A 20,807-nucleotide genomic window follows, 5' to 3' on the forward strand; every position below is an offset into this window, starting at 1 on the left:
AAAAAACCATTTTGTCTCTCATAAGAAATAGCTAAAATTACTCTATCATGGAATCTTTTCCCACACGTTAAAGAACCCATTTCTTATACAAAGACATCTCACTTAACAGCAAAACAAACCCATGATGAAGCCAAGTTCAAACCCATGGGCTATAACTACTAGTCAATCACTTTTTCTCTCTGTAAATTAAGAGAATATAAAAAATAATAATTCTTTCATACTTACCACGGTGCCAAGAAACTGAATGCTCATGTTGCCACCTGCTTCTCGAGAAAGACACTGGGGGAAAAAAAAGAGAGGTATAAAATGAATTTTCATCCATACAAAAACATGTACATGAATGTTCATAGCAGCATTATTCCTAATAGCTGAATAACCCAAATGTCCATCAACTGATAAATGGATAAACAAAATATGGCCTATTCATACAATGGAATATTATTTGGCCATAAAAAGGAATGAAGTACTGATACATGCTACAACAGAAGTCAGTCACAAAGGAGCACATATTATATGATTCCATTTAACATGAAATGTCCAGAAGAGGCAAATCCACAGGGACAGGAAGTAGACTGCTGCAGTTTGGCTCTTCTTAGCAGGAAAACTCTCAGCAACCTGGAAGACTTCCAGGTTGTCAATAACTCCTCAGGCCCCAGCTAGCACAGGCTACAGGTATTATCTTAGTCTGCTGCCTAAGAATATACCATATATCACATCTTTTCACCAGTATAGATTACTTTATATCACTTTGTCAAAGAAAGGACTAGAAGAATTTTCTGATGACCCAAAGAGTTAGGGGGAATAAAAATCGAAAGTTGGAGCTTCATGGGCCTGTTGGCAATTAAGGAATGGAAGTATTGAAGGTGGACATAAACTCTGGTGTGTCCTACTAAAAAAAGGAACATGTTCCTAACTCTAGAGCAGGAGGCCGGGTGGGAGAGACTGCCAATGCCAAGTTCAGAACGGTTAGAAAAGGTAGTGGATTCCACGGATGCTTTTTTTTTTACTTTTGGCTGGTTGGGTCTTCATTGCTGCGCGCGGCTTTCTCTAGTTGCAGCGAGCGGGGGCTACTCTTCATTGTGGTGCGCGGGATTCCCATTGCGGTGACTTCTCTTGTTGTGGATCCTGGGCTCTAGGTGCGTGGGCTTCAGTAGTTGTGGCACACGGGCTCAGTAGCTGTGCCTCACGGGCTCTAGAGCGCAGGCTCAGTAGTTGTGGCGCATGGGCTTAGTTGCTCCACGGCATGTGGGATCTTCCCGGACGGACCAGGGCTCGAACCCATGTCCCCGGCATTGATATGTGAAGTCCCGCATTTTTTTTTAATACATGTTACATTTTTTTATTTTTGTTTTTTAATTTTATTTATTTGGCTGCGTCAGGTCTTAGTTGCAGCATGTGGGATCTTAGTTGCCCGACCAGGGCTCGAACCCGAGTTCCCTGCATTGGCAGGCGGATTGTTAACCACTGAGCCACCATGGAAGCCCTATTCTTGATTTTTTGAGGACCCTCCATACTGTTTTCCATAGCAGGTGCACCATTTTGTAGTTCTACCAAAAGGGCACACAGGTTCCAGTTTTTCCACATTCTCACCAACACTTGTTATTTTCTGTTTTTTTTTTTTTATAGTATCCATCCTAACGGGTATGAGGTGATATCTCACTGTGGTTTTGACTTGCACTTCTCTTTCGATTACTGATGTCAAGCATCTTTTCATATGCCTGCTGCTCATTTGTATATCATCATTGGAGAAATGTCTATTCAAGGCCTTTGTCCACTTTTTAATCAGGTTATTTAATTTTTTGTTGTTAAGGTACAAGAGTTCTTTATATATTCTGGATATTAACCCCTTATTAGATGTATGACTTCCAAATATTTCTCCCTTTTCACAGGATGCCTCTTCACTCTGTTGTGTCTTTTGATACACAAAGTTTTTAAGTTTGATGTAGTCCAATTTGTCTATGTTTGCTTTTGTGCCTATGATTTTGGTGTTATATCCAAGAAATCACTGTCAAGTCCAAAGTCATGAAGCTTTTTGCTTACATTTTCTTTTAGAAGTTTTATAGTTTTAGGTGTTATGTTTAGGTCTTTAATCCACTTTGAGTTAATTTTTGTATCTAGTTTAAGATAAGGGTCCAACTTTAACCTTTTGTATGTGGCAGACCCATGCTTAAAGAGAAAATCTACATGAATATGACTATCAAATTTATGTTTTCAACTCCCATTTGTCTTCTGAGTTCAAGAATCATATAGTCAACTGTTAACTGGACATCAACACCTGGATATCTAATGCACATATTAAACCTACCAAGTCCAAACAGAATTCTTGATCTGCCTCCCCAAATCCGCTTCTCCCCTAGCCTTCCCAACTCCGTAAATACTACCATCATTCACTCACCTTTAATTCTTTAACTTCCTTCATACCCAGTATCTAATCTACCTGCCAATCTTTTCTGCCTTCCCTCAAAAATATATGTCAAGTTGTTAGGGGAACCACTGACCAAAACCCCCTGCCCTGGCCAGGCAAGATAGTAACCACTTGCATGAGTTATCTTACAACAGAAGGTCCTGGTAAGAAACATGGAACTGACAAGCTACCACCAACCAGAAGAATTCAGGAAAGGTCAAAAGGAGAGAGGAGACACCAGTCCCTATGTTCTACCAACCTCCCAGAATCCTCCTCGCTGGAATCCATCTTGGCTGAGCGATGCGCGCCACCAGAAAGGACCCTGAGTCCGAATGTTTGGCCAGAGAGAACCCAGAAACTAACCCCATGTCCATAAAACCCGAGAACGTGAGCCACGTGGCAGAGCAGTTCTCCTGGGTTCCCTCACGCTGCTGCTCTCCTCCCCCAGGCGCCCCTTCCCCATAAAGTCTCTTGCTTTGTCAGCACGTGTGTCTCCTCGGATAATTCATTTCCGAGTGTTAGACCAGAGCCCACTCTCGGGCCCTGGAAGGGGTCCCCTTCCTACAACAAAATTAGTTCACTTCAAGCCATCTCCATTGCTACCATCTTAGTCTAAGCCAAGGGTTGGCAATTTTTTTTCCCCAAAGGGCCAGATTTTGCTAGATTCTTCTCTTGATATTTGCCTTTAGCATAACATATTGTAGTTTAATCATTTCCAGTTGAAGGTTGAGTAGAAGATCCTCAATTGCACAGTTATACAGATTTTGAAATATGGAAATTTCTTTTGCTTTTGTAAAAATGCTGCTGGAACTGTAGTCTACTTCTTGCTTTAATCTTTTGACAACCTAGGAAGTATAAAAAGCAGCTTGCCATTAGTTGTGACTCAAACATTATTTGTCAAAATGACTTTACCACAGTATTCATCTTGCATGTAAATGCTGTTTTGCCTTGCAATTTCCGGTTGACTTCATTAAGAAACATCAAGTTTGCGACACAAACTAATTTTCAAAGCCATTCAATGTTTGACGTTCCATTAACAGTGGTTGAGGACAGTTCTTTTTTGTTCAGAAAAATTTCAATCTTGGTCCTGCGTCAAAAAAACCTCAACAAACTCCTAAGCTACTGAACTGCTGTGTGACAGGGGCAAATCAGGGCATTAAGCTTCTATGTACAATAACAACTCCAAAAGCAGCCACGGACAGATGAAAATGAATAAATGCAACTGTGTTCTGGTAAAACTCCATTTACGGACCTGAAATTTGAATCTCATATACTTTTCATGTGTCATGAAACATTCTTCTTCTTTTAATTTTTTCCAACCATTTAAAATGTAATGCTTGCAAACTTTAAAAAACCAGTCAACTTGTGAGCAGTACAAAGACTGGCAGTGGGCTGGGTCTGGCCAGCTCCTCATCTAAACCATCATCAGCACCTCTCGTGTGGATGACTGCAATGATCATACAAGTGACTTCCCTGTCTCCACCACTAGTCCCCTGTGGTCCATCCCTCCTCACAGCAGTAATTTTAAATCACATCATACCATTCTTCTACTCTAACCCTTCAAAAGCTTTGCAATAGGAATCGAATAAAAACCAAATTCCCTGGCCTACGAAGACCCCACATGACCTGGTCCCGGCCTATCTTTGTCCACTCAAGGAGACACTGGCCTTCCTCCTGGCTTCCACACAAACCAAACGTGTTCCTGTCTCAGGGCCTTTGCACGTGCCATTCCTTCTACTTGGGACTTTCCTCCCCCAGATTATTGCATGGCTTCCTCCTACTCCTCACAGGTTGCAACTCAATGTTAAGTATTCAGAGAGGACTTCCTAACCCTACCTAAAGCTACTTCCTCCTAATTGCCTTCTATGAATTATCCTGTTAAATTACCTTTTTAACGTGGTCACGTGTTTGGTATCTACATCCCCCTGCTGCAGTGTAAGTCTTGGTCACTGCTGTATCTCCAGAGTCTAGAACACTGCCTAGGTCGTATCAGAATTGCCTTCTATGTAAGAGACGTTAAAAAAATGTAACAGTTCCTTTTCCTTACCCTACGTGGGTTGGACTGATTCCCAGGCAAACAGAAGTAATTTTGCAATATGTAAAATGGAAACAGGTTTAGAAACTTTTTTTTCACATTAAAGATACAATTAAAGTGTAACAATGAATACGGAAACCATAGATATAAGTACCAATAAGTTACCCTTAACTTTGCATTCAGTTTAAAGCAGGTTAAAATTACGTACATAATGAGTATCAGATATTCCCCCACCACAGCTACCACAGTCTGTATATGTGCACTGAAAGAAAGAAAGAACCCAAACCTGACATATCTCAGCAATAAGGATTGATGTAGTAGAAAACAGGGAAATAAGATGTCATTCAAAACTGGAATTTACTTCTACACAGGAAACAGGAATACACACTTTTCCCACAGTCTAGGATTAAGACAATTCAGTTTTAGAATCCACGAAGAACAAAGTACTCAATGCCTACAATGAATCTGAGGTATGCCAAAACCAAATACGAACTGGCCCCTTGATAAGCTAATAGAAAAAAGTAAAATAAAATAAAAATTAAAACTTTCATCTTCATGAAACATATTCTGTCCTAAAATATTTTACCCCCTATTCTAAGTGGCACTTCACAGCTAAATTAAAACGTCCTTCTTTTCTTATTCTGATAGTCTGCTCCAACATTTACAAAACATACTCCTTTTTTTCTTTCTTTAAGGAAAAAAGTACTTAGGAAGACTTTGTTAACAAAATAATTTCAACATTTGTTAGAATCAAATTCATACAAAATTAGCAAGACTGCTCACTCAAAAAAAGCAAAAACATTCACAAAATTTAAAAATGTTCCAAAAATATCTTCCTAAGATAATAAAATCAAAGGCAATTTCACCTTTAAAAGTAATCTCACTGAACAGTATGGGGAAGAAACAGTAATAGTTTTCTTTTTTCCCTCACTGATTTCCAACTTGATAATATGTTTTAAAGGCCATTACTACGGGATTTGTCTTATCGGACTGCAGTGCAGCTGCTTGTATTATTTTCCATGTTTTCCATAATCAGTGTTTATACTATTCAAAATCCTCTTCTTCTGGCAGCTACTAAAACATAATTTTCTAGTTAACAGAGAGTAGAGGAGAAAAAGTATGTGTGTGTGGGGAGGGGATACAGAAAGACATTTTCCCATTATATTAAATGTTTAAAAGCAACTCCAAATCATAAAGCACATGCCACTAGAGACAAGAAAATGGCTAAGCTTCTAGACTACACTACAAAAGCAGGTAGACTTGCATCAAAATTAATATTTTAAATTATAGTTGTAAATACACCCCAGCTGTTAAACAGTGATTAAATTCTTTGAAGCATAGTGAAAGGAGTTATTTCTGTTCTACTGGTGGGCTTGTTTCTAAGATGTGTAACTGTAATTGATGTTTTCAGGAATGTGAAAAGGAGATGGTTAATAATTACTCTTTCATTTCCTACTTCATTAGAAAAAAACACCATCCTCTACTTCATCTTCTAAGTTATATATTTATATATCCTATACATCCTAAATAGATGGTTTCCTATCACATTTGATGAGTCTAGAGTAATCACATGAATATAGGACAAAACAGCTAGTTACTGCTAAGGGGGTGGAGGGGTGAGGAGAAACATCGAAAAAACATGGGATACATTTATTTGGGGACTGAAAACTAAGATGATTACTTCCAAATCCACTTTTTTTTTGTACTGGCAAAGTATAAGCAAAAATGTAAGTCGTTTCATTTAATTTTCTAATTAAAATATTATTAACATATTTATTTTAGCATCTATACACATACATTTATCAGGATTAAAACTAAAGTTTGTTCTCGGAAGTTGTGGGAGTTATTTTAATCTGAAAAAGAGAAAAAATAAAATAACATTTAAATTTAAACTTCTCTCCTGAAGTGGTGAGAAAATCCATTCATTTTCTTCAAAAACAGAAAATCAAGGTTCAATTTTTTAAATCTATTCAAATTCCGTGTGGACAAGAATTTGCAAATATATCACAGATACACATTCCACAAACATAATAACATCTCTTCTATTACATTCATGTGCTTGTGTAATATTCTATTTTAAAAAGGCTCACTTGGGCATTTTAAGTTATCATGTTATATAATCTATTTAACACTGCAATCAATTCACAAGTAATCCATTTAATCTGGTATTCTGTAGTAAATAACATGAGATTCATGTGACACTATTCCAAATTTGTCTGCTTTAACACAGAAAATTAGTTCCACTTAGTTGAATATCAATGACCTATTCAATGCAGAATGCGATAGTGCTGCAATCAGCTTTGTACTGTTATTTATAATAAATTTATCTTCTCTTGAAAATATTTAAGAATATGAGAAATAAAAAGAAAAAAGCCTTCAAAGGTACACGACGAATAGCTTCACATCACACAAATGCGGAAATTGTTAGATTTCTCAAGATCTCAAGATATTTTCAAAAGTATTTAGCTACTCTTCAGGCCTGTGGACAACCTGCTGTGAGCAGGTGGAGAGAAGAAATCGTGCCACACAAAGAAACAGGCCAATAGCAGTTAGTCGGCTCTGCTTGCAAATGTTCAAACAACGTGACTATGCAAAATGAAAATCCAGCATGTAAAACACTAACGAGAAACAGTATATTAAATCCCAGCAGACAAATTACATTGTAAGAAACCGAAAACTATTTGAGTTGTTCAGAGTAAAATTAAAGAGTCTCTTCAAGGTTAAAAAAAATTTACTTCACAGGAATACAGTCGTAGGAATAATAAAAAAGTTCTATTCATCCAGCACGTTCCATAGTCAGAAGGTGCTTGGATGTGTGAAGAAAGCAGTGTTAAGAAAGCAGTGAGCTTAACACATATAGAACAGCAAAACCTTTTGTTTTGTTTCAACACTTTAGTTACATGCTCCAGAGAGGAAATCATTCCACTTTTTAAAAATAGTTCTAATTTTTGTTAAGCTTCTAAATTAAAATTTTAGAAGGTTGTCACCTAGATGAGAAATTCACCTTCTGTTTTAAAATGAATTTAATTCCTCTATTTCTAATTTTAAATAATAAAAACCAAAACTGTGGTTGACACATGGGGGGAGCCCTTTACAAAAATGTGTTTTTTCTTCTGTAAACACTGTCTGACTTACAAAAGGTTCTGTTTGTGAGCCATCTAACTAGCCACACATGGCCATTAAGAACTCGAAATGTGACTAGTGCAACTGAGAAACTAAATTTATAATTTTATTTAATTTTAAATACAGAAGTAGTATGATATATTTTCCCTTTTAAACACAACTTCACTGCTTTAGTACATTCCACTTTAATCGTTCCATTACTTATGTTATTGCTGTCATATACGCATCAGGAGTATGTTTCATTTCCGGTATTCCACTAATAATTTGTGTTTCATGTAGAAATGCTAACATTTTGGATATAGTGGGTTAAATAAACTGGATTAGAAAAATGAACTTCACTTGTGCTTACTTTCTTAACGTGGCTACTAAGAAACTTAAACTGCAAATATGGCTCATATTAGATTTCTATTGGACAATCTGTTTCATTCCACAACTTTTTAAATTGGTAATTTGGAAATCAGAATATATCTTTCCACAAAAGAATGAGAAAAGACTGTTAGTTTCTCAGATTATACCATTAAGACATATTTAATAAGTGCCATTACTGAGGGACTCTACATATGCAATGAAAACAGTAGGAATGTGCTGGTACACAACCAACAATAAATAAATAAATAAATATAACATACTATCATTTTATTTTCCTTGAATGATAATATTTGAGGGAAAATGGTTTCACTATTAGATGAAGAAATAGATTAAAAACTTTAAAAAATTCTAAAGAAGGCCTTTTAGTATCTTCAAGAGTTTTCAAGATTTATATCCCCAGTTCTTTATTATAAATTATTTCATTTCAAAATATATGACCTCTTCCCCCAGTCAGATAAATACACCACTAGCTCTATACTTAAAGTTATTAATAATGACTAGAATTTGTGTCCAAGAGCATGATTTTCTTGAAGAGAAAAAGACGTAAAGCAGCTCACACATATACTGGAGTAAGAGATGGTGTGAAGTAGACTCAACTGAGCCGTGAATAATCAGTGCCACTGGGGGAAAGAGAGTGCAAACAAGGTGTGCACACACCTTGCAAAGGCGGAAATGAGGAACAGCCTGAGGTGGACCCTTTTCAATACCTACCAATACCTATCAATACGTGGTACTGTTAGCCTTCAGCAGCTCAGGTGCTCCCACAGCAAATGAAGGCAAACAGGAAAGCCACGTGCTTGACTGGAAAGAGTCGTGCTACATAAGGAAGGGACTTCTGTGGGCAGGTCCTTGGGAGCCCTCTTGTCTCTCTTTGCTCTCAAAGGAGCTGCAGTGATTCTGTATCTGCAGAGATCAACCAGTCATGTTACCTAATAGAGCATGGATTTTGCGAATGTTGGAAAATCAGGAATTAAAGAGAATTGATAAAACGGCTAGGAAGGCTATCTGATGAACATAGCTTAATTTGACAACGGCTTAGAAGAAACAAAATATAAATCTTAAAATGAAAGTATAGATAAGGCAGATTTATTTCTGAGATTACAAAAATGCAAGATGACTATCCATTCATCCACCCACTCATCCATTCATCCAGTTACTGAGCTTCCACATGGGCCAGGAACTCAGCAAGACAGTGGAAATTCAAGGTCAAATAAAAACTGAAACAGGTAATTTAGATCAATTAAAAGAATTCAGTAATTTATAAAATTCATTATCCACATAATGTACATGCCAAAATACAATTTATTTTTAAAGAAATTAATGGATAATATTAAGCTCATGAAGTTTACCAATGAAAACCGGGAAAGTGAACAGACAAATGTAATCTGATTGGATAAACAGGGAGCTAATTACTAAAACAAAGGTAATGCTTCCTCCCCAAGTAATTTTGTCTAATCAGAAAAAGGTTTTAAGTGCTACTTTCCATGTAGTCACAGGGATTCAGCAATAAAACTAAATAGGAACTAAATACCCACATATCCTTAAGGTGCTAGACCAAGCCACCTACTAGGACATGCTAAGAAACTATGAAACGAGCAAGAGAATATGAAAGACATTAAAAACTAATTAGAGGAGGTGGAATTCTTAAGCTAAGAAATCAAGGTTGAACACTTTATGCCAAGTGAAAGGAATTCATGAGAATGATTTGATTTTCTGTACCTCCTGGATTGTGAGGGACACCTAGGGAAGATAAGCAATGCTTTTCGTGACAGAGAAAGAAGATTTTGGTGAGGCAAGGATTTATAACTATTTCTTGTGGCCCGGACGTGGATCATGGAAAAGAGACCCACGCTGGGTCATTATGGGAAACCCTGCCTATCAAGAGGAATAGGAATCAGGAAAAGACAGAGCAGGCATTAAGGGTTCTACAGGTGAGGAATTCTCCCAAACCCACAACAATGTCCTAGAAGACACCAGCCAGCTTTGGACGTCTGTCATTCCCCAAAAGAATGCATACCAGATTATATCTGCCCTGGTCAACCTAGCTCCTCCAGCCGTGTGCCACTCATTCTTACACCATACTGCAACTCTGGAGAGACCCCAGATAGCAGGTGGGAAGTGGAAGAGGATATAAAGCAAGAAAGAAGAAAGCAACACTCTCATCTTCCCTATAAACATTTCTCAGTCTGAGAAATTTTACCAGTTTTTACCAGGAGAGGTTTTACCAGTCTTGACATTACAATGAACTAGACTTTTAAACACACTCTCTGCCAAATAGACTATGACTTGCTTACTACCTGGTAGCAAGTTTACAGACTGAGAACTGTACATGAGTTTATGCAGGGGAGGAAAGAACTGTAAAGCAATTATACTCTCCCCACCCCCCCGGCAAAAAAAAAGAATAAGTTGAGAGAATGAGTTTGAAAGAACAGTTGTAAGAAAGTTGCTTCTATTGGCACTAAAAAAGCTCCATTTATCAGTTTTACACAGTAAAACTGATAAAGAAATGGCAAGTATTGGGAAGTACCCTGAATGCTTTCTCAATAACTATCCCAAAAAATCCTGTTCCACAATGAGATACCACTTGATATCCATTAGGTTAGCTATTACAAAAACGAGAGCAGTAACCAGAAAATATCAAGTGTTGGTGAAAACGTGGAGAAATTAGAATCCTTGTGTGTTGCTGGTAGGAATGTAAAATGGTGCAGCTGCCGTTAAAAAACAAAATGGAGGTTTTCAAAAAATTAAACCAGAATTACTATATGATCCGGCAATTCCACTTGTGTGTATACACCCCAAAGTACTAAAAGCAGGGACTAGAAGAGGTATTTGCACACCCATGTTCATAGCAACATTAGTCACAACAGCCAAAAGGTAGAAACAACCCAAATGTCCATCAACAGATGAATGGATAAATAAAAGGAAAGAAATTCTGACACATGCCACAACACAGATAAACCTTAAAGATATTACGCTAAGTGAAATAAACCAGTCGCAAACATATAAATACTATATGAATCCACTTACATGAGGTACCTAGAGTAGTCAAATTCATAGGGACAGTTGCCAAGCAGTGCGGGGAGGGGGGAATAGGGAGTTAGTGTTAAATGGGAACCGAGTTCCAGTTTGGGATGACAAAAAAGTTCTAGAGATGGACAGGGGTGATGGTTGCACAACAGTGTGAATGTACTTAATGTCACTGAACTATACACCTAAAATTGGTTAAAATGGTAAATTTCGTATTTTTTAATTTATGTATATTTTACCACAATTTAAAAAATCCTGTTAAGGTTTCAAAATAGTGTTGAAGGAAGAAAAATCTAATTAAAGTGCAGCAGATTTAATCCCAGATTGGCACAGAACTCTGAATTTCTATCCTTTTTTCCTGCTTTTAGAAATTGGTAGGTGATGGGCGGCTTGGTATGTAAAAGCACAGAATGCAGGGTTCACTTTCAAAACCTTGCTTTTGAGAGGATAACCACCTAACGACGATAGGGAAGGCCATAAAAACCTATTAGAAAAAAAGTTTTAATGGTCAAAGCAGAGGACCAGTGTTCATTGGAGACAGAATTTTGAGGTCACTATGGTACCCCGCTGTACGCATAGAGAATTCAACAAATTGTGTCAAGTTTAATCAGCAACTACTCCCAAACCCAACCCCCTCATTTCTGTGCACTGCCAGCACCCCAGTTTAGGGTCCATTACCTCATGAGTGAAGTAATAGGAAATATCTTCTAAATGAACTCCTTTCCCACTTCCCCCTTCAATTCCTTAACCCCTCTTTTATTATAAAGACACTCTAACCTCCCACAACAGCATTTTTTTTTCTTGGCTCAACAGCGTTTTGATGGACATTACTTCCCTCTACAAAACGTTTCAATAACATCTCCACTGGTGATTGAAAAGCACAGGCTCCTTAGCCTCCCATTCATAACTTGGCTCCTCCAATCTGTTTTCCATGCTTAGCTCACATTACTTCCCTATTTGAATGATTCCCAATCTACCTCCCATTTCATGAACATGCTTTTCTAAGGTGTATCTCAAATATCATCTGAGACCCTGGATCCTGCAAAACACCCACACCCACACCCACACCCACACACACCCTCTTTAAGTGGCTAGGGATTCCCCAGAGATAAATGACAAATGAAAGTAATCGACACAGAGCTCATGAAAGCAAATATAGTGACCAGAACTTCATATTAAGGAAAAAGTCACCTTTTTGTTTACAATTAATTGAGAAATATTTTACAGAAACAATAAGCCTTTTAAAGAATTCTGGGGTTGGAAAGGTGAGAAGGTGGCAAACTAGTTAGGGAAAGAAAAGCAGGTGTGTAGGTAGTGCTGGAGCAACTGGTTATCCATATTTTAAAAACTAAACCTGGATCTTTCTTAACTCACACCATGTGCAATATTCAATCCCAGAAGGATTAAGGGTTATAATGTGAAAAAGCACAACATAAAAGGTTTAAAAGAAAATAGAGCCAAGTATCTTTATGAGCTGGAGAGCAGAAGAGGATTGTTTAAACAAATACAAAATACACAAACCATAAAGGAAAAGACTGAAAATTCTCATACGAAATCTCAGATTTAAAACTTCACTCGTATAACTTAAAAAGGGAAAAATACAAGCTACAAACTGGGAGAAGTTGTTTGTAACACATATAACTGACAGAGGGTCAGGACACATAATATGAAGAACATTCATGAACCAGTAAGAAAAAGACAAACAATCCAATAAAAAATTGGGCAAAAGCCATAAACAGGTATTTTGCAGAACAGAAAACAGGACTGTCAATAAATATATTTTTAAATGCTCATTGTCATTACTAATCAGGGAAATATAGTATACATTAAAACCACTGAGAGAGATTATTTAAACCCACCAGTCAGGAAAAACTTAAGTCATTTGGATACCAAGCGTTCATAGGACATGAAGAAAAACTGTTAAGGGCACAGATTCCTGGCTTCAAATTCTGGCTCTTCCATTTACTAGCAGGATGCCTTGGGCAAGCAATTTAGCCTCTGTAAGCCTCAGTTTCTCCAACTACAAAATGAGAAATAATACTAGCACATATTTTATTGACTTGCTGTGAGGATTAAATAAATTAATGCAAAGAAGTGCTTAGAAGAGTCAGTGCCCGGCATAGCAAGAATACAATAAAGTCAGCTTGTTGTTCATACTGCTAATGTCACTGTCTTCATAACTACTGGTAGCATGTAAATTGGTACAACCGCGTAGGGAAAACCATTCGGCAACACCGTGTAGGGTTAAGGGTGCATATTCCCTAAACCCAGCCATTCTACTGGCATATTCCTTGAAGAAACACTTATTTCAAGAGGAAACATGTAGTAGAAAAATGTTCACAGAACCATTGTTTGTGATAACAAAATAAATAATACAAATGTCTACCTAGGGGAAAAAGAATAAACAAATTGTGGTAATTAACATGATTTAATAACATATAGCATGGAAATAAACTAAACTACATTCATAAACATAGACCAAACTCACAAACATAACACTGGAGGAAAAAGCAACTTAGAGAAGCATAGAGAGTATGGTCCCATTTATATCAAGTTCAAGAACACGAGTAACTAAATAATACATTGTTTACAGTTTTACTCTATATGTAAATATCCATAAGGAAAAGGAAGTGCTAAGTTTAAAAATCGGTATGGTGGTTACCTCTAGGGGCGGGAGGAAGGAGGATTTACTCAGGGGATGCACAGAAGAAAGTCAATAGCATTGGTAAGGTTTCCTTATTTAATCTGGATGGTGGGTAAACAGCCTCATTAAGTTATTCTTTACCTCTTATAAGACTAATACATGTTACTTTGCGTATATAAACTGTTTCAATAATAAAAAGTTTAAATGTATATACAAAAATCCAAGGAAAAAAGAACAGCAGTTACTACTGTAAAATCGCTTTTGAAAAACACCTGTGGTAATATCCATCCCATAGTTCTTCTCTGAATTTACCATAAACAAGGGCAAGAGAAATACAAACACATTTTCATAGCTATTTGCTTGGAGGTAATGAGCTGAAACTCTTGGGCAATGCAGCCCAGGAAGTCAGCATAGAGACAAAAGGAGTTAGGAATAAACATTGACCATCTATCCATGGTTCAGGGCAGGTGCAAGAGAAATCAACAAAGATCACTGTGAGGCCACCAGTTCTTTCTGTCCTGTGGTTCTTTCAGACCCCTTCCTCATACAGTGCTCTTCACCCCGACTGTTGCTAATATTTTCCAGGAAGAATGATTTCCCATTTTTCTGATACCTCCTAATTCCTCTCTTTGCCTCCAATCTCACTCTTCTTCAATCCATTTTCCACAATGGAACCGAAAAAAACTTTCTAAACTCCAATTCTGTTCATACCATCACTTCCTTAGTTATAACTCTTCCATGGGTCCCGCTGGCCTAAGAATAAAGCAGAATCTATACTATGTAACTGACAAGTCTTCGAACGACTTGGCTCCTACTTAAGTCACTTTGCTCATCACTTCCAGCTTATCTTCTGATTACAAAAGGTTAAAGCAGTGGTTCTCAAACTGTGGCGCCTACAGCATCAGCACTACCTAGGAACTTAGAAATGCATGCCTAGCCCAGACCTACTAAATCAGAGTAAACTCTGCAGGTGGGTCCAACAATCTGAGTTTTAACAATCTTCCACTTGATTCTGAAGCACACTAAATAAAGTCTGAGCAGCACTGGTTTACAGCACAAATGAGAGGTAAATTAGTACCCGAAGAACTCTGTGGGAAAATTGAAAAGTACTGTACAGCATAGTGGTTAGAAGCACACAGCCTGGGGTCACAGTGCCAGGGTTCAAATTTCTGCTCAGCTTCTCCCTGGTACTGTAATCACAGGGAAATTACTTAGCCTGCCGTAGCACAGTGTAGTGGCTGACAGATCCTACAGCAAGGCAGCTTGGATTTCAATCTTGGCTCTATCCCCCATTAGCTATGTGACCCCCAGCAAGTCACCTACTATCTCTGAGCCTCAGCTACCTCATTTACAAAAGTATAAATAATAGCACCTGCTTCATATAGTTGTTGTGAAGATGAAATGAGTTAATATACGTACTATGCTTAGAACTGTACCTGATACACATTAAGCACTGTTTATTATTATTATAATTATTATTAATTTCACAGGGACCACATTATATTTTGGAGATAGAGAGTCAACACTGAGGGCTAATGCCTACAGAGAGTAAGTAAAACTCACCTGTTCTGATGAGGAAAAATTTTCCTCATCTTCTATTACGGAAGTGACTTTTTCTTTTTTTTTTTCCCCCAGTATACCATTCATCCCTCTGAGTTTACTTTTTTCCAATGAAGGAGCACTTAACTGGAAGGAATGACCTCCTCCAAAGAGGCACGGGGTCTGCCTTGAGTGCCATTTGTTTCATAATAATACTTCTTTTTTAAGCAAAGCACTTATAAGAATGAAAAGGGATTTACTGAGCATTATCCCTATGCTAGTGAAAATACTTCTGGGGATAATTCCAAATACATACCCAGTGTTAATTTACCTAGAAACTCTACATGTAAAAGTGCTATTAAGACACCCATCTGCACAGTCATTAAGAACACTGAAAATAACATGATACAAAGATTTGGAAAGTAGAACTTTGTATCTCTCTCTCCTCACTAGCAAGAGGTCCTACTATGTCCCCCAGACCAAAACACATGAATGTCAGCCACAGTACATCCAGTGCAGAGTATATTCTATTAACATAAACAAGTGTAACAAAACCATGTTTTCTGAAGACATAATAACTGGATCTCAGTGATACGAAATTATGCAGTGAAATTTTTCCAAGGGTCTCCAAGTGTTTAACCTCATACTTAGAACATGAAAGAAAATATGAGAGAGAGAAAATATACTGGAGCAAGTCACAAAACCAAAGTCAAAATAAGGGCTCATTACTGAGAGTTCAATGCTTCTTGTGATCATAAAGGTAATATACTAATTGAACCCTGAAAATCAGTTTTGTCATTAATATGTATTGAGATTCTGGAATCCTCTGTCCCACGGTTTCTAACAGAAGTATATATGAACCTGGTGTACAGTAATCTTTAAATGTGATTTTCTTGATTTCTCTAGGCTTAAAAAATCAGTTTCCTGTGTAAAATCAACTTAAGGGAATGTGAAGATTTTCATAGAAAAGAAAAAAGAATGAGCATTTAATGCTATGGAGAGTTTAGGATTTTTATCTGCATGTGATAGCCACATGTTCTGTGCTGTTTTGATTTGCTTTTCCTGAACCTCAACTATGTGGTGAGGTAAAGGAATTTTGGCAGCACCTCTTTTCATCATTTTCTACTTTCAAATGAAGGACACTGCTTACAAAGAACATTCAATCAACTCTGGATTTCAAGGCACCTCCTCAATACAACAGATTTTATATTAGGGGGGAAAGAAAGGTTAACAAATTAAGATTACTTAATTTTTAAAAGGCATTGAGGGACTTCCCTGGTGGCGCAGTGGTTAAGAATCCGCCTGCCAATGCAGGGGACACGGGTTTGAGCCCTGGTCCAGGAAGATCCCACATGCCGCGGAGCAAGGAAGCCCGTGCGCCACAACTACTGAGCCTGTGTTCTAGAGCCCACGAGCCACAACTGCTGAGCCTGTGTGCCACAACTACTGCAGCCTGCATGCCTAGAGCCTGTGCTCCAGAACAAGAGAAGCCACCACAATGAGAAGCCCACACGCCACAACTAGAGAAAGCCCGCGCGCAGCAACGAAGATCCAACACAGCCCAAAACTAACTAACTAAATTAATTAATTAATTTTAAAAGGCATCGATGTGCTATGGCAAGTCAACCTGAACAGCTCTGCTTCTGCTGATTTAATACCATACAATTCCAATTACAGAGGAAAGAAAGGTAACAAAGTCAGTCATATTTTACAACCAAAAACCCACAACGGCAAAGAAAACTGCTAATCTTCCGATATTTTTAGAAAAGCACGCAGGATGCTTTATAACAAAGTATAATATATAACCTTCCCAGACTGCCTGAAAAAGGAACACATTGATTCCTCAGAATAGGACTTAACTCAAGATCCTCTAAAATAAGAAAAAGTGTTTTCAACTATAAAATGTATGAGGTGGATAAAATGTAGGTTTTCCATACTCTGTCTGTAAGTATTAACCACACAGGTATTGGTAAGGATTCTGGACTTGATGGAGCCCTCTAAGCACCTCACCAGAACATTTACCTGTATCATCCTCTGCGTGCCATCAACGTTGACAGACAATAAGGGTGAAGCCAGGTTCCACGCGCCGGTCACATTTAGTTTCGACTCATCAACTTCCACCTGTTGTGACACCAAATAAGACTGTTACCATGAAGAAAGACAGAAAACTGATCTCAAGTTCACTGCTGCATACAAAGCAGCAGCCATTTTAAACAGATGGCTCCCCAAACAACCTGTCATGTTTACTGCTCTCACCATGAAAGACAGGGTCCAATGAGAGTCTTCTCAGCCATCTCTGGGGAGAGGTGAGGACCTGGGCACAGCTGCCTCTGGGTACTGAGGTTTCAAGTGATTTCCAGTAAGTAACAAGCAGCCTTCTAAGTCTAACCCTATCCGGCGTGCTACATTTACTGCAATTAGACGAGTAATGCATATAAATGCCAGTGACATTTTGCGACCCACACAACAGGGCTTGCACATAATATCCTCTCCAAGGACCGACAAAGAACTTTTTCTGTGTTAATTTTAATGAAGGACTATGCATTGTTATCTTAATTAAACAGAAGCTTTAATTAGGCAAAAGTTTTTGGCGTTGAATATCAAAAGTCTATTTGAACTTTGCAAACTTCTGTCCTATTTCTGTCCATCATAAATGATTTCATGCAGTCGTCATTCAAGAAGTTACCTCCAAAAGCCCATTATCTTTTAAAACAGATATTCTTAATAGAAAAATTTTATTATTCAAATAAATAAAAGTAATTGAAAGAAAAAAAAACCCTCAAAGCTAACTTAAAAGTACCATTCCTTACTTCTTCCTTTTCTTTCACTCATTTGCTAACTCTTCAATGTGAGAAGTAAGCGAAAATAACACTACTTTAAGTCTACAGTAAACAACCTAACAAAGAGAGATTTAAGTTTGCTGAAGTTTCAAAATAAACCTGTGGCACAGCCAAGATACATTGATCCCTAACAATTCTTTCACTATCGATTCTCTTAAAAGATAGTCACTCACTATAATCAAAGGCACACAGACTTAACACTGTTTAGAAGAATACGTGTGTACCTATATATTTAGATGTATATGTTTGGATAGGTATTTATGTATATATATTTCCGCAAAGATATGTTATTGGCTATGTACTGAAGCATCAGTAGGACATGTATCACACACTGGCTTGCGTTTCTGGGTTTAGTGGCCTCTCTGTACCCACAGTATAATCCAGTTACATGGAAGAAAAAACAATGGTTTTGGAATCACACTGACTTGGGTCTCACTTGACACTGCTGCTTTATCAAGTGCAAGCTGTTTACTAAGTTGGAGTATTTAACCTCTCTGAACTTCAGTTCCCAAACTATAACACAGTAAAAATAGCTATCTGAGAGGGGGGTGCTCTAAAGATTAAATAAGTTAACATATGAAAGTCTCTACCAATATGCTTGTCATGGTAGGTCCTAAATATTTTCTCTCTTCCCCTGTCTCTAGTAATTTTACTGTCTTACCTTTAAACTAGTTTTAAAAATAAGGTCAGATAATCATACTATCTCATAGATTACTTACTATTAAAATACTACATGATAAAGGTCTGAGAAGCAGAAAAGGCTACAGTTTTGATTAAAGCAGCACTGATCCATTTTAAATGATCCTATTTAGCCCTTGCCCCCCAAATTAAGTATCTCCTTATGCAATGAAAGATTTCCAAAAGAAGCTCTTAGCAGGTAGAGTTTTACAAATATTAAATGCTAAAAAGATCTTCTAAAACTGAAATATTGCTTTAAAATGTTTCTAAATTTAAAAGTTTAAAAAAGCTCAATAATCAATTATAAAAGTTTTATTTGTTAAAAAAAAGTTAGAGGTTGTAAAGAAAGGTTTTGAATGATAATCATTTAAAATTTGTTATCTGATATTAATTTCCAATCAACAGGGCTGACAATGAAACCGTAATTGCTATCTTTGGGGCACATGAAGGGGAACTGAGGAAAGAATCTAATCTACTCAAATCATGTTAGAGGAAGAACCAAGTTGTTACACCCTGAAATAAACCATTTTTATGAATGTCAAAACAAACTGTGATATATCCATATGGTGGAATATTATTTGGCAATTTAAAAAGGATGAAATACTAACACATGCTACAACATAGATGAACCCTGAAAACATGGTAACTGCAAGAAGACAGTCACAGAGGACCACAAATTATATAGTTCCACGTATAGGAAATCCAGAATAGAAAAATCTGGAAGAGACAGGAAGCAAACTAGCAGCTGTGTTAAGCAGGAGTCGCGAGGGGAATGGACTGGGGCGGGGAGGTTGAGGGGTGATGGCTATGCGTAATAGGCTTTCTTGTTGGACATGATGAAACTGTTCTAAAATTGACTGTGGTGATGGTGGCACAACTCTGTGAATATACTACACTCTACTGAACTATACTCAAACAGGTAAATTACACGGTATGTGAATTGTATCTCAATAAAGCTGTTAAAAAATAAGTAACAAATGAAAACATGGAGGGTGGACTTTATTTTTTCAAAAACCAGAAGCATTACTTTATGAGAAATTAAAGAAGACCTAAAAAACGGAGACATAGGGCTTCCCTGGTGGCACAGTGGTTGAGAGTCCACGTGCCGCTGCAGGGGACACAGGTTCGTGCCCCGGTCCGGAAAGATCCCACATGCCGCGGAGCGGCTGGGCCCGTGAGCCATAGCCACAGAGCCTGCGCGTCCGGAGCCTGTGCACCGCAACGGGAGAGGCCACAACAGTGAGAGGCCCGCGTACCGCAAAAAAAAAAAAAAAATGGAGACATATATCATGTTCATGAATTAGAAGAGTTTTAGTGCTATTAAGACATAATTTCTCTCCCGAATTGATCCATATATTCAATGTAATTCCAATCGAAATCACAGTAGGCTTTTTTTTTGGGTAGAATTGATAAGCTGATTCTAAAATATATACAGAAAAGCAAAGGATATAGGATAGTGAAGACAATTTTGAAAAATAAGCAAATGTGGAGAACTCATGCCACTTGATTTTAAGACTTCCCATAAAGCCACAGTAATCAAGACACTGGTGTAAGAACAGACATATTGATTAATAGAACAAAATTGAGAGTTCAGAGACCCACAAATAAATGCCTAGTTGACTTTCAAAAAAGGTGCCAAGATATTAAATAAAGTATAGTTTATCAACAATTGAACATTCATATTTAAAAAAATAAACCCTGGTCCTTACCCCATACCATTAAAAAGAAAAATCAATTCAAAACAATTAAAACTAAATGCAGGGCTTCCCTGGTGGCGCAGTGGTTGAGAGTCCGCCTGCCGATGCAGGGGACACGGGTTCATGCCCCGGTCCGGGAGGATCCCCACATGCCGCGGAGCGGCTAGGCCCATGAGCCATGGCCGCTGAGCCTGCGCATCCACAGCCTGTGCTCCGCAACGGGAGAGGCCACAACAGTGAGAGGCCCGCGTACCACAAAGAAAAAAAACTAACTAAATGCAAAGCCTAAAACTATAAAACTTTTGGAAAACATGAGAGAAAATCTTTATGACTTAGGGCCAGGCAAAGATTTCTTAGGATACAAAAAATGTAAATCTTATGAGAAAAAACAGATGAATTTAACTTCATCAAAATTTAAAACTTCTGTTTGAAAGACACTTTTAAGAAAAGG

At 37.7% G+C, this 20,807-nt stretch overlaps 1 protein-coding gene across 10 annotated transcripts in view; it reads right to left on the reverse strand.

Annotated features, from left to right (window-relative positions):
- PCCA (propionyl-CoA carboxylase subunit alpha) overlaps positions 1-20,807 on the reverse strand; it is a 385,988-nt gene that overhangs the window by 93,862 nt on the left and 271,319 nt on the right. For 7 of the 10 annotated variants that reach the window (XM_033435088.2, XM_049701173.1, XM_049701172.1 and 4 more), the window contains 2 exons: positions 17,164-17,262; positions 226-279 (listed from right to left, as the gene is read on the reverse strand). In XM_033435088.2, coding sequence (XP_033290979.1) covers positions 226-279; positions 17,164-17,262 — 153 coding nt within the window. Of the gene's footprint in view, positions 1-225; positions 280-17,162; positions 17,263-20,807 lie in introns of those variants that run through there. The other 3 variants (XM_049701174.1, XM_049701177.1, XM_033435091.2) reach the window with 3 other exon arrangements.

This window comes from Orcinus orca, chromosome 18 (assembly GCF_937001465.1).
Source record: "Orcinus orca chromosome 18, mOrcOrc1.1, whole genome shotgun sequence".
Lineage (NCBI taxonomy): Eukaryota > Metazoa > Chordata > Mammalia > Artiodactyla > Delphinidae > Orcinus > Orcinus orca.